The sequence below is a fragment of the Herpailurus yagouaroundi genome, unplaced genomic scaffold (assembly GCF_014898765.1).
Source record: "Herpailurus yagouaroundi ecotype Mexico unplaced genomic scaffold, PumYag 29, whole genome shotgun sequence".
Taxonomy (NCBI): domain Eukaryota; kingdom Metazoa; phylum Chordata; class Mammalia; order Carnivora; family Felidae; genus Herpailurus; species Herpailurus yagouaroundi.
The window spans coordinates 80,971,865-80,989,240 of NW_024412377.1; the positions used below are offsets into that span (position 1 = coordinate 80,971,865).

At 36.6% G+C, this 17,376-nt stretch overlaps 1 protein-coding gene and 1 non-coding gene across 3 annotated transcripts in view; both read right to left on the reverse strand.

Annotated features, from left to right (window-relative positions):
- LNPEP (leucyl and cystinyl aminopeptidase) overlaps positions 1-17,376 on the reverse strand; it is a 96,274-nt gene that overhangs the window by 57,782 nt on the left and 21,116 nt on the right. For both annotated transcript variants that reach the window (XM_040447928.1, XM_040447929.1), the window contains exon 2: positions 1,012-1,852. In XM_040447928.1, the coding sequence (XP_040303862.1) occupies positions 1,012-1,852 (841 nt within the window). The remainder of the gene's footprint in view (positions 1-1,011; positions 1,853-17,376) is intronic.
- Positions 11,878-12,012, reverse strand: LOC121017002 (small nucleolar RNA SNORA13). The gene has a single exon (XR_005784579.1). It is a non-coding gene; the product is annotated as a small nucleolar RNA SNORA13 (small nucleolar RNA).

Sequence of the window (17,376 nt, forward strand, 5' to 3'; positions counted from 1 at the left end):
CGGTCACTTAACCAACTGAGCCACCCAGGCACCCCAAGAAAAAAATTATTTATCTGAATAGCTGTACAGATCTTGTTTTTTCTTTCTCCATGTAAGAAGGATCAAACAAGTTCCTTTAGATTTAAAATATTCATTTCTATTTTTCTCAATACATAAACATACATTTGCCAAACGGCCAGCATCAGTAATTCACAAACTGGTATACAAAGTAATATGAGGGAATGCGCCAGCAAAATTAAGCACATCTATTAAGGACTTTGTGTACACCAGAGAAATGGTATTATTGCTACTTATGAGTAACCTGTATACAGTGCACACTGCATCCTTCCAGAAACTCAAATTCCAGAAACATTCTATGAATACTACGATTAAAGTGTAAAATACATAAATAGCGAGAATACTTTTGTTTTAAGTCACTTTTTTTAAAACTAAATTAAGTCTGTCCTAGATTTTTTTAAATTCCATCAGAAATCCAAAATAGTGACTTTTTTTAATGAACAGCAAATATTAAGGACACTAAAAATGATATATGTAAGCATACAACAGTTCTTCCTGCCCTCTTTCTCCATCTCAATAAGCACCTCCTAAAAGTCCTGCACATTAGGAAAATAGATCTAAAAGAATTATCCATACTCTTCTTTTCTTCTTTGATTCCCATTGAGATATTGTAAGGTGACTGAAAACTACATTCATCTAAGATACGAAAAGCTCAAAATAACTTAAGTTGTGGTGATAGAGAATGTAACTGATAAAAATCTTCATCAATTTCCTTCCATCAGCATATCCCACTCCTAACATAATATATGACATGTATGAGCATGATAGGTGCCCAAGGCTTTGACTAAAAAAGAAATAGTAGATGCTTCCAAATCACCATTCTATTTTGCACATAACCTCCTAAATTAAAAAAAAAAAAAATTCCAGTTAACATATCTGGTATGGGCAAAGTAATCCACATTAAAGAAGTCTTCACAGAGCAAAGAAGTAGAACCATTTAAGAGGGCTACATACTTTTTCTCATTACTTTCATCTGTATAGGAGATTCCATAGAACCCACAGTAAGAAGTAGATATATTCGCCGAATACTCTATCTTCAAGGTATAATTGTGTCCTTCAAGAAGAGCTTCAGGGGCAACAATTGCAATTTGTTCATGAAATGGGTATTCCAAGACCTCAACTTGTTTTTCTTGGCTTGAAACTGCTGACGTAAAGGTCACTCTTGAAATATTATGGCCTGTACTGTGAAGAACGATATTCCACGTGGCCTGAAGAGCCTGAAGTGAAATTGTCACAGAACCCCTGAATGTCATCGAGGTTAGGTTTGGGTGTAGGTTAAGTTCATAGCGTAGTGGCATAATGGCGGTGGGAAGCCTGACTTGTGCCCACGGAAACAACTTTCCATTTGTTGCAACTGGCTGAATTAGTCCCATTGATTGGTTTTTTTTATGGCAGCCTTCTTTGGTAAAAGTACATCTGGGTAGTAAATAAATCACCATGATTATAGAAACGGCAACCACAATAAGAAAAACACAGATCGCCATGGTCCTCACAGAGGGTACCGAACAAGTCCCATCTGGGCTCGGCCTGTAGCCAGTTGCACTGTTCCGAAGGCCTGAGCTTCTGTTCATGAAGGACATGCCCAGCAGTTTTGCAGATGACTCATAATCCTCTTCGTCCTCATCCATCTCATGCTCACCAAGACCCCGCACCAGCAGTCTTGAACCCCGGGGCTCATATTCCACCTCATCAGGCTCTAGAGGATGTAAACAGGGCTCTTTGGCTAAATCCACCACATCTGGTTCTTCCTCAAACATGCTGTTTTCAATCATATTCCTGGGGAGCTGAAGCAGATCTAAACAACCAAAACACAAGGACAAGGCAGAGTTAGAAAAAAAAAAAAAATCTCATAATAAAATGCCTACAAGCAAAACCACATTTAATCTAAGAATTCTTTTAACATTAAGGCTTATTTCCATCATGGAGCTACTGAATTAAATAAGATGCTTATAATTTTCTTTTATCATCCATTAGAAACTTAAGCATAAATAAAAGTATACCACAGTCATGAAATAAGAAAGCTAAATAAGCAGGCTAGTAACAAAAAAAGGCAGCTGAGACTAAATACTAATTTCCCGGGGCACCTGATTAAGTCAGTTGGTTAAGTGCCCAACTCTTGATTTCAGCTCATCCCTGAGGTCAAGTCCCATGTCCAGCTGTGTGCTGACAGTGTGGAGCCACTTGGGATTCCCGCCCCCCCCCCCCCCCGCGGAGCCCCATTCACGCCCATCCTCTATCTCTCAAAATAAATCAACTTTTAAAAAAATTTTCTTTGAATAAAACTTTTGATTACATTCTAGGTGTGGGTTTAGCAAGCTGCCATTTTTCCACCTCCTGTGAATGACCTAGAAATGGAAGAAGAGTGATTATATAACATACCGCTTTAGGAATTTAATCTCTTAAACGTCAGATAGTGCCCCTACTTCTCATGACAAAGTTTTGTTTTGTTCTGATGGCTGTGTTTGGGCGTCCTCTACTTCATTATCAGAGCAAATATTGCTATAATTGAACTTAATTTTTTTTTAACTCTTAATGAACTCTTAATGGTTAGAAATTTTCTGTGGTAGTTTTTAGTCCTAGCACATGCTGAAGAGTAGTTGCTTAATTTGCTTTTTCAAAATGTCTAAAAGGCTTTTACTGACTTTGGGTTTTTTTTAACCTCATAAGAGAAAAGTATGTTGTCTTAGCATTTGCCCATGTGTTTTGTTCTGTGTGAGATGTGATGTAGACAACAATGAGGTCTGCACAGTATGGTTTTATTTAATGAATTTCTAAACTAATTCTAGGTATAATCTCAGTTATGTTTAGAGCACACCCATTCCTGAATCCATACCCCCTTAGAACTTTGTTTTTTATGTGTTTTGATTCCTCAGCAAAGCTTTGTTTAAAGCCCAGGGGTATTCTACTGTGTAACCATTTTAGCATCTCCTGTTTGCATTTCATTTACTTCAAATCTTTTTTTTTTTTTAATTTTTTTTTCAATGTTTTATTTATTTTTGAGACAGAGAGAGACAGAGCATGAACGGCGGAGGGGCAGAGAGAGAGGGAGACACAGAATCTGAAACAGCCTCCAGGCTCTGAGCCATCAGCCCAGAGCCTGACGCGGGGCTCGAACTCACGGACCGCGAGATCGTGACCTGGCTGAAGTCGCTTAACCGACTGCGCCACCCAGGCGCCCCAACTTCAAATCTTTTGATAGGGATTGTCAGACATCTGCCAAATCCAAATAAGTTACTTTTATTATTTATCACCCATGAAGAGTAATACTTGTGTAGAATTTTAATCTTTTAGAAATGGAATACATCACCTCCTCTGGTAAAATTTACTGGACATTTGTGGCAGACTTTTGCATATGTGTACAGTATCAAGTTAAATACACCAAACCAGGGGAAATCACTCTTGTTAATAGGTAACCCATGAAGATTGTACTTCAAGCCCATTTAAGAAAATGTTGCTTTGGATTCTTTCGTCAGTACTTCGATCTTAACCTTAAATTGTATACAACATAACATGATTACTCATTGCTCTAATGGGATGTCATTTGTATAGGAAGAAGGAATCCTATAGAAACAGGAAATTTTCTAAAACCTCTTAAATCCACATATACATGCTATCTATAAGCGAAAAACAAAGAATGTCCTAGTTGAAATTTTTCAGTTTTAAATAATGTAGGCCCATGTGGTAATAATCTAAGAAAACTGAAGACATTTCTTTTCATTAGATACCATGAACTGGTGCTCTTCTATGTTGTCTGTGAATCAGTGTCAATCCACAAACTGTTATCTACCTGTGACAGGATACATGTGGATAACTAATATTTTAAAAGTTTTATAGCAATCTGGGGCGCCTGGGTCATTCAGTCGGTTGAGCGTCCGACTTTGGCTCAGGTCATGATCTTGTGGTTTGTGAGTTCGAGCCCCGCGTCGGGCTCTGTGCTGACAGCTCAGAGCCTGGAGCCTACTTCGGATTTTGTGTCTCCCTCTCTCTCTGTCCCTCCCCTCCCTCTCCTCTCCTCCTCTGTCTCTCTATATCAAAAATAAATAAATGTTAAAAAAAAGTTTTATAGCAATCTGTCAATAATTTTATGCTGCCAAATTTAATCATTTAAAAAATGAAGCTTATAATTTGCATGTCTTTTTTAATGATGTCTTTCATCATTAAAAAATGATTCATTTTTTAAATGCTACAAAATTTATGCAACAGGTTAAAAATTAAAAAACAAAAAACCCTGATTCTTCGGCTCACATAACTTGGGAAGCAATGGCTTGACAATGGGAAGCAATGTAACTGTAATAGCAATCCAGGTCGATATGAAGTTCTCAATTATGACAGCAGCAGAAGTAAAAAGGAGGGAATGATTACAAGTCGTGTTAAAAAAAAGAGAATACCAAGGAATTGATGCTCCCTTGGGCCAGACAGTTCTGTAAGATGGACTGACAGGAGGAAGTCAATGTCAATTCCCAATATACATTCTGGCTTGGATAACTGGAAGAAAGGATGCCTTTCATGGAGATTGATAATATAGGTTTCCAAATTCTCTCTCGGTGTTCTTTTCTTTGGGGGGGGGTGGGGGGGTGTAGTGAGAACAGTTATAGGATGGCATTTGGTATGGGATACGATGTATTTAATACATCTGTCAGCCGGATGGAGATGTTTGATTAATGGCATATTATAAACACCTAATTTTAGAAAGAACTTCAAGTCCTGCCTCTTCCACTGATTGCTTGATCTCAAATGGGTCACAAATATCCCTTAGCTTCAATTTCCTCACCCATAAATGTGAAAAACATTACTATTTTCTAGGCCTGTTATGAGGACTATGTTATATGGATCTGGTCTCAAAACAGGGATTTATGGGGAAGATTCAGATTTCAGAATCACCTCCGTATACGTAATGAAAACCGTGCAGATGAGTGAGACTACTGAGAGGGAGAGAGGTAAGAGTCAGAGAGTATGAGCATTGAAGAGATGGGCAGAGGAAGAGGGGCAAAAGAGGAGAGTAAGAAGGAATTTACTAGAGGTAAGAAAATTAGGACAGTAGTATCCCAAAAAACAAAGAAAGTTTTCATGAAGGAAGTGGTCAGCATTAACTGTCTTTGAAACATCAAGTAAAATGAGGCCTAGAGACGTTATGAGATTTGGCAACTAGGGAACCAGCAACTTTCATAAAGCACCTTCAATGGAATAGTGGAAATGGAAGCCTAACAGCCCAAAGAATGGAAAATCTACATGGGAAGTCAAGGGCTGCAGACTATTCTTTCAAGGTACACAGTTGTGTATCAAGAAAAAAGACATAGGGTCAAACTAAAACATAATACGGCACAGAGAAAAGTCCTTTTGTTTTTTTGTTTGTTCGTTTGTCTGTGTTTAAGATGGGAATAACTTAAGCATGAAGGAAAAGTAAAGAATGACAAAACATGCAGGTGGAGGAGTAGATGATAGGAAATGTTAGAATAACATCCCACAGGGATGGGAAGATACCACAAAAACTCCGGGAGAGAGATTAACCTGGGTGAGAACTAGGCACTTCTCCTCTGAACCTGGGAGACAGAAGGTGAAGACAGAGAAGAAGCATGTACAAGAGCATGGAAAACTGAGGATGTGAACAGCAGAGAGCCTCCATGTTCTCTGTGACAGAGGAATCAAGGCCATCTGCCCGAAGGCAGTTGTGGGGAAGGATAGGTGGCTTACGGAGGAAAATAAAGTACAAAAGCTTAGGCAGAGGACCAGGGAAAGTTGACCCATGGAAAGGTTATGGCTGAGAAGGTCAGTAAGTGCAGTAGAACTTCTCATGCTACCAGTCTCCATAAATGCCTTTTAGCAGTACTCACCAGCCCAAGTCTAAAAGAAAAAAACAAAAAAAACAAAACAAAAAAAAACATGTATGTGTATTTTACCACAATTTAAAATGGAAAATATAAATGGAAAATATTTTTAAAGAGTAGAGACAGCAGATGGGTTAATCCAGGGTTAAATATGTAGAGAGAATGTGGTAAGAAGCTACAAGGAAAATGCATAGAAGGTGCTGGAAAGAGAGAAAATGATTAAATGAGGGGTTCAATTTAGAAAACACCAGAAAAAGTAAAGCTATGGCGAACAACATGGTGAGCAACTTGAATTAAAACAAGAAAACTTCCCACAAACTTTAATCCCTTTAAACTACCATCACATTTTCTGAGAAAATGAAATGAAATGGGGTATATTTTGAAATCAACAAGCCAAAACAAATTTAAAAGAATAGGCCTAATTTCAATAAGGCTTTTTGGGAAGATGCAAGATTGCTATATTCAATTAGGTATTATAGCAACTTGCTATATTCAAATTGGGCCTTAACAATAAAGAATTATGCTTCTTCTGAGGCCTCTCAGACATATTTAAACAGAGTTGAAAGCTCCAAGCATGAGACAACATTTATATTTTCTAGATCACTTCCAAAGGGAAACGTCATTAAATTTCTGAAGTGACGACTAATTATCAAATAACATAACTATTTCCCCAATAAGCAATCCTCGACTATCAAAAAGATATTTTATTTTTTTAAAGTTTAATACTAAAAAGGCAAGAAAACAACTAGAATTCAGAACAAGAACAGTGATTTTTCTGTACGGATCTAATCTGACAAAACATTACCTAATCCCCTGACCCCCACCACAGATGCACTCAAAGAAAACTTCTTCCTATTAATCACAATGCTCATGTTAAGTTACAAATCTAGATATATCATCTTCTCACCAGAATGTGAAGAGCAGACACTAAGAGACAAATTTTAAAGATGTTCTCAGTAGCTCCTTTCCCTGATACATCCTGTTTGCTTACACTTCAATGTATGAGCAGTGTCATAAAATATTAACACAGAAAGTCCTATATGCATTTCTACTTTTACATAGTACTGCTTCAAAACCACATTTAATTTTCCATTTGACAGGCCCAAGGTCACAACCTAGGACGCACGATCCATGTAAGGTCTTTCTTCTGTTCCCCTCTCCCTCCTTGTGTCTCTTGTGAATAGAGAAGACAGCAGTGAATGGGAGACTAGGGGTGGGAGGCAGGAAGATCAGAGAGAAATGGTCAGTTCATAAGCAACATAAGCTCACTTTATTTAGTTCTAAGAGAGACTAAGATTTAATTTTCCCTTTCAAGCTATCTCTAAAGTTCATTTCAACACATATAAAAATGCTATGGGAGATTTCCACTTCCAATATGACACAGTAATTGGTACAGACTTTTCTTCCTCTCATAAATGACTATTAAACTGGACAAAATAATGCAACTATTTTTAGCTACTGGATAAACGAGCAATACTGCGAGGCTACATTTGCTTGGCTCTCTGCCTTGGGACAATTTTCTAATTGTAGTATAGTGAGCTGGAGTCCAAGCAGAGCAGGGCTAGTGGCAGAGACAGGACACTAGAGAGGGTGGAAATGCACAGAGTGAGGACCACAGAAGTTTGTACAGGGGTTCCCTGAGAATCCTCAACCAATGCTGAGTGTAAGTAACTACATAAGGCTTACAAAAGAGTATCTGTAATGAGGTTAATATGGAATAGAAATACTAGAGGTCAAGCAGCATAGGCAAACATTGCCAGTTTAACCCAACCTGAAGAAAGAGAACTCATTAACATTCTGCACATCAATTTGAAATGCCAGAAAGGCTTCACTTTAAGGGGAAAAGCACACCATAGAATAAGACCAACTCTAGACCCACATTAAAACAGTCTAAAACCAAGCCCTAAAGCCCTAATAAAAACCATGAGGAAAAAACAATCTGGGGGAAGAGTTGTGCTAACTTAGAGGGGCCTGAGAAAAAAAACTTGAAAAAAAAGCTTTCCACAGATCTTCCCTAGCAAACCTATACAAGGTGATCAGCCAGCAACTAAACTGCCACTAAAACAAACAACACTGCAGAGAAATTAAAAGAAAAAAAAAAATTCAGCATCTCTACAATGTATCAACCCTGTCCAATACATAATAAAAACATTTTTAGGCATTCAACGAAACAAAAATGTGACCCACAAGAAAAAAATAAGTCATTAGAGACTGACTTTAAGTTGGCCCAAATACTGCATTTAGTAAAAACTTCAGAGCTGTTGTTTGAAAAATCTCTTAAATAAAGGAAAATATTTTTGAACAATAACAACAACAACAACAAGGGAGAATACATGAACAGATGAGAATCTCAGCAGAGAAACTAAAACTGCAAAAAAGGATCAATCGGAGAAAAAAAGGAAATTCTAGGACTAGAAGTTTCAAAAATTAAAATGAAAAACTCACTGAATGGACTTAATAGTAGATTGAAGATAGTAGAAAAAAGAATTCATGAACTTGACAGACTACTAACAATTACCAATTTGATAAAGGAAAAAAAGACAAGAAAAATGAACACAACATCAGAAATTTGTGGGACAATATCAGATTGTCTAACATATGTAATAGGAGTCCCAGAAGACTCTGAAAATAAAGCAGAAAAAACATTTGAAGAAATATTAGTTAAAATTTTATTAAGTTTGGTGAAAAACACTGTTTACCAGATCAGAAAAGCTCATCAAACTCCAAAGACAATAAATACAAAGAAAATCATATCTAGCTACATCATGGTCAAACTGCTGAAAAGCAAAGATCAAATCTTTAAAGAAGCCTAAAAACAATATGTTACATACAAGAGAAAAAAAAGAATACTAACTTTTCACCATAATAATGGAGGCCAGAAGATGTGAGAATGTTTTTAAGGGGCTGAAAGGAAAAAAAAAAAAAAGTTGCCAATTCAGATTTTTTTTTTTAATTTTTTTTTCAACGTTTTTTATTTATTTTTGGGACAGAGAGAGACAGAGCATGAACGGGGGAGGGGCAGAGAGAGAGGGAGACACAGAATCGGAAACAGGATCCAGGCTCCGAGCCATCAGCCCAGAGCCTGACGCGGGGCTCGAACTCACGGACCGCGAGATCGTGACCTGGCTGAAGTCGGACGCTTAACCGACTGCACCACCCAGGCGCCCCTCAGATTTCTATATCCAGCGAAAATATCTCTCAAAAATAAGACAAAGATCTTTCAAATAAATTAAAGCTGATAAAATTAATCTCAAGCAGATGTGATTACAAGATACTATAAAGCTTTGAGGGAAGTGATACCAGACAGAAACTCAGATCTGCAGGAAGGAAAGAATACCAGAAAAGATGAGTAAGTTGTTAAAAATAAAAAATTTAGGGGCGCCTGGGTGGCGCAGTCGGTTAAGCGCCCGACTTCAGCCAGGTCACGATCTCGCGGTCCGTGAGTTCGAGCCCCGCGTCAGGCTCTGGGCTGATGGCTCGGAGCCTGGAGCCTGTTTCCGATTCTGTGTCTCCCTCTCTCTCTGTCCCTCCCCCATTCATGCTGTGTCTCTCTCTGTCCCAAAAATAAATAAAAACGTTGAAAAAAAAATTAAAAAAATAAATAAATAAAAAATTTATATATTTTATTCTTCTTCAAATTTCCTTAAAACACTATATATTAAAACTATTTGCTTAAAGCAATAATATGTGGGAAGTTTTTAATATATATAAAAATAAATTGACAACAAGAGCACAAAGAAGAGAGGAGGTGAATAAAAGGAATTATATTAAATTATATTTGTAAAGTGAGAAGGGGAAATGCTAAGTGTCCAGTGAAAAGTAGGAAGTATAAAGTAAGAAGAGAGAATGGTCAGGTGTAAAATGTTAAATGGCATAATTTTTTTTAATATTAAATTTATTGTCAAATTGGTTTCCATACAACACCTAGTGCTCATCCCAACAGGTGCCCTCCTCAATGCCCATCACCCACCATCCCCTCCCTCCCACTCCCCATCAACCCTAAGTTTATTCTCAGTTTTTAAGAGTTTCTTATGGTTTCAACAATAGCCAAATTATGAAAAGAGCCTAAATGTGCATCAGCTGATGAATGGATAAATGGCATAATTTTGACAATAAACACACTTTAATAAGTTAAGGATGCATATTATTAGCCCTAGAATAATCAATAAAAAAGTAATTTAAAAGATGTATAGCTAAAAAGCCAATGAGGAAAATAAAATAAAATACTAAAAAATACCCAATTAACCCAAAAGGGGCATCAAAAAAGAAACAAAAACAATAATAAAAAGGACAAATAAAAATGATGGCAAAATCATAGATTTAAACACAACCACATAAAAAATTTCATTAACTGTAACTGGATTAAACATTTCAACTAAAGGACAGAGATTGTCACAATGGATTAAAAAAAGCAAGACTCCACTACACACTGTCTATAAAAGACACCTTTTAAATTTAAGGATACTATTAGGTTAACAAAGCAGAATAAAATTTTGTAATGATAAAAGGAGAAATACATCAGGATAAGATACCAAGCTTAAATGTGTATGTAACTAATAAGAGAGCTTTAAAATTCAAAACAGAAAATGGCAAAACTCAATAAACAGAAATATCCACAACCATAATTGGAGATTCTGTCATGTCTCTCTTCGTAATTGACAGAACAAGTAGACAACAAATAGGTCCATAGACTATCTAAATACTACCAACTGATTTGGCCTAAAAGACATTTGTAGAATATTACACCAAACAAGTGCAGAATACATATGTAACCTTTACCAAGGTAGACCATACACTGAGCCATAAAATAAATCTCAATGAACTTTAAAAGACTGAGTTTTTTTGAGACTGTGTTCTCTGACCACAGTAGAAATAATTTGAAAACCGAAAAATAATGAATTAGACAATGTCTAGATATTTGGAAAACAGAAAATGAACTTCTAAATAATTCACAAATCAAAGAATAAACAATAACAGATTTAGAAAATACTTAAATAATTTTTTTAATGAGAGAAATTTACTGCCTTAAATGCCTATATTAGAAAGACGTTTAAAATCAATGATGTAAGTTTTCACCCTAAGAAACTAAAAAGAATAGTATAGTAAACCTAAGCAGAAAAAATAATAAAGAGCAGAAACCAATAAAGTAGAAAACAGAAAAGAAAGTTAATAAAGCAAAAAATGCTGGAGGGCAGAAAAATAGTATTACTGGCTGTTAATCATATTTTCCTAGAAATTGGCCTTAAAATCAACATTATATCAGGTCCTCGTAGATCTCCAAGACCCATTTTTCACTTCTCAAAAGTCTGGTTAGGTTAATGTAACAGAGGAATCAGAATTGGGTCCTGGACTACAGACAGAGATCTTCTTTCACAAGCCCCACCACCTTGTATCTGTCCCTCCTCCAAGAGTATCTGGTAAAAAAAAAAATCATTTAGCCAGTGTTAATGCTAGCTCTACCCAAATTTAGAAAAATCCATGTTCTCCCCCTCTTCTTTAAAATAAAAAGCTAGATTTTTTTTGTAAATCCAAGTATTTAAAAGGAATTGGAGAGCTATTATATTTTTAATTCTTTTTTAATGTTTATTTATTTTGATAGAGAGAGAAAGAGAGAGCAAATGGGAGAGTGGCAGAGAGAGAGGGAGACACAGAATCCCAAGCAGGTTCCAGGCTCTGAATTGTCTGCACAGAGGACACGGGGCTCAAAGTCAGACACTTAACCAACTGAGCCACCCAGGAGCCCCAGGAGCTATTATTTAAAGGACACTTCTTAGAATCTCTTCAAAGTAGAAAGTATTCTTTTACAAAAAAAAAAAAAAAAAAAATCAAAAACAAACAAGAAAAACTGTGCTTAACTCATCTATTTCTGTATTTAGATTTTTGTATTTTTTTCTTAAAAAGAAAAATCAGTCCTCTTCTAAACCCTTTAAGAGAAACTATACATTTAAAAGCAGAGTTAAGATCACATGTGTAAACAAATTAATATAAAAGGATAAACTCTTACTTTATGCAGCTCCTACACCAACAATATTCAAATTAAAATTCAAGGGCAGGAAAAGGCTGCAAAGTTTCCACCATTTTTGACACCACATTCACTAGTTTCCAAAAGTGAATTGGCAACACAAAGGCTACCAGAAAAATCTCTTTTTAAGTGTCCATTTGAAATTTAACTGAAATTAACTCAATAAGAAAAAGAAAAAGCAAAAAAAGGGGGGGGGGATGTCATTTGTAAGCATTTGCTTTCAAGTGCTTACTTTATTTAGAGTAAATCACAACTCAGGTTCATTCTGCAGAAATACAACCATCCCTACAGGGTCCTGAAACCAATCTCCATAGCCTTTGTTCTGAAACTCAGGAACCCAAGGGCCAAACCTACATTTAAACTAACTAAATCATTCCTCAGCTCTCAGCCATGCTTCAACAAATCCCTAAGCACATACAAACATGCACAGTGCCTGCCCTGTCTCAGACGAGTATGTGAGACCACACACGTGTAACATGCGTCTCAGTTTCTCTCAAACATGCACGGCTGTTGTGGCCACTTCCCTTTTGTATTCTTAGCGCACCCTCTTCACTCTCCTCAGCTCATGGGTGTCTCTTTTCCTGCTCTTTATTACACTACTCCAATGTAATCTTTCCAAATCCCTAGTTTCTTTCACCTTTTAAAAATCAATTCAACTATTACTAGAACAAATGTCCTCCTGTGACCCATTCCCCTACTCTCCCTAAAATAGTACACCATAGGGGCGCCTGGGTGGCGCAGTCGGTTAAGCGTCCGACTTCAGCCAGGTCACGATCTCGCGGTCCGGGAGTTCGAGCCCCGCGTCGGGCTCTGGGCTGATGGCTCAGAGCCTGGAGCCTGTTTCCGATTCTGTGTCTCCCTCTCTCTCTGCCCCTCCCCCATTCATGCTCTGTCTCTCTCTGTCCCAAAAATAAATAAATGTTGAAAAAAATAAATAAATAAATAAAATAAAATAGTACACCATAAAAATTAAAATGCCTAGCTGTTCTCTTAGGATGAAAAGGTTAGAAAGACTGCAATAAAGAAATGTTTCAAATGAGCTCTTAAAAAAATAACCCAGCGAGACTTTCACAGATAATACTTTTTTCCCCCTATGGTAACTCCTGAGACAATCTAGGAAAAGCAAGTTGATTTATAGTAAACTTGACATTATCTAGTCATCATTCTAAAGTAATCCTGCCAACTTGATTGTTTATCCAGGACATGCTTTCTTCTTTAGTAGCCACTGTCCACAGAGTTGTGTTTATAATTAGACTGTGCAGTGTTAATTATGCTGGCCGCCCTGCCAATGTTCTACAGCGACTACAGGGAGAGATCAAAACAATCATTCCAAATCATGAGTCACCTCACTCTTTCCATACTACAAACCCCTGGCAGTCTCTCAAACTTGGAAAATGGAAGTTGTGCACACTATACGCTTATACGGCCTTTCACATTTAGGATGAAATACTAAGTTCCAAAACCTGCTCCATACTTTTTTCTAGAATAACGTACATTTTAATCCTGTAACTTTTTGCTTATTACAGAATTACAGGTTGAAGATGAGAAGGTTTAGAAAAATTTCAAGGCTTAGTTTACCCTACAGAGAAGGGAATTTCTGCAGAAGTAAACTATAATTATAGATTTTGCTTCACATTTAAACAGTTCCTCCAAGGGAGGGGCTCTTATCTCATTCATCTTTATATCCCTGGAGCCCTGCAGGAAACAAAGCCTATAATAAATGTTGAAATGAAAGTACCAACACTCAACACATTAAAATTAAGTATTAATTAACGAAAATTACCTCCAAGGCCACTCATAAATTCTCTGAAGGCTGAACCGAAGCTTGGAATAAGACAGAATTAATATGTTAGCCACGAGGTTAAGAAGGTCCTCTAACACCTGCTGTGGGGCTGGATCCTAAGTCAGCAGGGCCTAGTACTACTTCAGTGATTATGGGCTCTGAGTCACCGCCTTTCTTTTCTACTAGACCCGGATTCTTCAGACTTATTACATTTCCTCCTCTTTCTTCAAAGCCAGGACATAATTTAAATCAATTGTGGTGTAGGAGACATAAAGTATAGTGCTGAGGAACCTGTGGATTCTAGTTCTGGCTCCAGAACTTACTTGGGATCTCAGTGTTCTTATCTGGTAAAATGGAGATAATAACTGCCCTGTCTGCCTAGACTATCATAGGGGTTACATGAAATAAGTGGGTCATAACACTTTGCAAACTATGAAGTGCCACATTCATAGTTTGTTGCTACTATATTAAATAGCCACAGTAGGAACTTCAAAATCTCAAGCCAGTAAACACATCCTTTTTTAGCCAAACACACTAGCATTTCTCTTTAAGATGCATCAGTACAATTTCCCCCCTCACACCTTTTACTATAAAAGATGATTCTTAAATGCCACTCACAGCACATGTCATTAGATAAATTCATAAAATAAGTAAAGTCCAGAAACTCCATTTTGTCTTATGTGCCATAAATACCAAATGATAACATAAGCAACAATTCTGGCCTCTTGACGTCTTGTAAGATCAGCATCAGCAATATCTATAGAGGCTTTCAGCCAGTGTGAAACAGGATAACTTGAGATAATTCTGCATCACAGAGATTTTAGCACACAGGTTTTATGCTTTAAGTCATCTGACTTCTAATATACTTGCCAAATGGCTGTCTTGATTGTAAAGACACTACAACCTTTCCCAAAATATCCCTAGGGATTAAGTGCATCTAAAGGCCATGCTCATTTACTATAATTACATTTACACAATAAAACTCAGATAACCAATGACAGCTACAATTTATAAGAAGGCAATTTAAATTATATAATGGTCACATTGTGACTGAAATAACCTAAAGGGCAGCATTACATAGACATGAATTTTAATTTACCAAACTAAAACACTCAGTCAATAAATTTATCACCATCTTCAAATTGTACACATTACATTTACTCAGTCTAATCACAGCTGTTACTTTCTGTGCAGTTTTGTAGTCCTATAAGCAAAAATCAACACTTCAGTGCAGGATGGCAGCAACAAAGAAGATGAGTTTGCTAGTTTAATGTTGCAGCTATGAAGCACATTATTTTAAATATCTATCAAGTAGGGGTGCCTGGGTGGCTCAATCAGTTAAGCATCGAACTTTGGCTCAGGTCATGATCTCACCATTCCAGAGTTTCAGCCCCCCATGTCAGGCTTTGTGCTGATAGCTCAGAACCTGAAGCCTGTTTCAGATTCTGTGTCTTCTCTCTCTGCCCCTTCTCTGCTCACGCTCTATCTCTGTCTCTCTTTCTCTCTCTTGCAAAAATAAACATTAAAAAAAAAAAAAAACCTTTAAATATCTATCAAGGAGAACATAGAAGATGAAAAGGAGGCGTTCTACTAGAGAATGCCAAAGGCCAAAAAGTATCAAATACAAACATGAGCTATAGCACATAAAGAATCCTGCCACAAAATGCTTCAGATACAGGATTCGATGTAAAGGATCAAGGAGAGGGACAAATAAACACCTGTAGTTTAATTCAAACCTTAACTGTAAAACAAGAATTAAGAAGAGTAATTTCCTTCAGTAAATAAAGAAAATTTTCTACCTCAACAAAGTAGATGTTCTTTTAACTTATGTCCACTTAAACCTCCAAATTAACAAATGCTGTTCATTCTCCCCTGAAAGACATTTTCTGATGCCAAGTGTCCACTGAATGTCTAAAGGGCTACTCTCTAGAAGATTCAAGCACTTATGTCCCCACCAGGGCAGTTGTATTCTTGCCAAGAATTAGTTGTTCTCCAATCAATTTATGCTAGTTAAAAGTATAACTGTAGTTATGTAAATAAGTGCTGCATTAAATGAAAAAAAGAATGAAAACTGCTTCTACGAAAGCTGAGTATGCAGCAGAAAGACACCACAAAAATGAGTCCCCCAAATAACACAGCTGCCAGATTAGGTATTAGCAAGTAAAACAAAAAGATTAGGGGAGGAGGGCCCTACAGAAGAATTTTGCTCCCAGCCTTCAAAGTGTCTTAAGTTCTCAAACCATTTGAAAAATAATGAAGATCTATAAATTACAGATGCGTCACAAACAGCACATATCATATATAAGATGAAATATTGTAGAACTCTAATCAGTGGGCCTGTATGCAAAATAAAAGCTTTAGTCAAGAAGATAATATTAGTAACTAAGTTAACACATTTTGATTTGAAATTCTAAAGCAGTGTTATTTTTTTATGATTGCCATTTTTATCTAGGTTTTCAGTTATTCATTATATTTGAGATCATGTTAAAGGGAAAGTGGTCTAAATTTAAGGCTCACCCTAACAGTTCATCCCAACAATCCCCACACACACATCTAAGTTCCCCCAAACACAAATCATAATGGGTACATCCACTTGTGAATGTCTAAAGAATAATCTTTCTATAACACCTAAGAACTTTGCTCTGCAGTTATACTTACTGATAAGTTTAAACTATAGAATGTTTAAAATCATGTCTCATCAATACATGTCAAAACCTAAAATAAGTTACTTGACCAAGTAACTCCATAAGAGAAATGCATCCTAAGAGTAACTGCAGAAAAATATATGTGTAAGAATGTTTACAGCAGTCTTGTTTACAGAGCAACAGAAAGGAAATAATCGAAGTATGTGACAAAGGTATATTCATACCTAATAAAGTATTATATAGACATAAAAGTTATTTACATCATAAAACTTATTTACATCTATTTTAAACATGGAAAGGTATTCAAAATATAGTATTAAGAGGCAGGTAATGGAATTTTAAATAAATAAATATTCACCCAGTTGGAAACACTGTAAATAAAAATGTAAACATTGTTATTTCTGGGAGTTATGAGTATGTTGGGTGTTTTTAGTATCTATATTTTCTACTTTTTAAATGTATAAAAATAGGAGAACCCCCTTGAACATGTACAGATCATGTTTTAATCTATGAAGATCTAAAGTTAATAAAATGATGAAAAATTATCAACACTGTTGAGGTGTCTTAAAAATGGCCCTGGGGGCACCTGGGTGGCTCAGTTGGTTAAGCATCTGACTTTGGCTCAGGTCATGATCTCGTGGTTCATGGGTTCAAGCCCCACATCCGGTTCTGTACTGGTAGTGCAGAGCTTGCTTGGGATTCTCTCTCTCCCTCTCTCTCTCAAAATAAGTAAATAAACTTAGAAATGGCCCTGGATGGTGAAATCAGGAAACCTGGACATCAGGTAGAATGTACCATTAATCTCTGATGGAACCTCCTATTCAGAGGTGGAGTCTATATCCACCTTGAATCTAATGGCCTTATAACTTGTTTCAATCAATGGAATGCAGAAGTGACACTGTACAATTTCCAATCCTAGTTGTTTTTTTTAAAAATTTTTTTTTAACGTTTATTTATTTGTGAGACAGAGAGAGACAGAGCATGAACGGGGGAGGGTCAGAGAGAGGGAGACACAGAATCCGAAACAGGCTCCAGGCTCTGAGC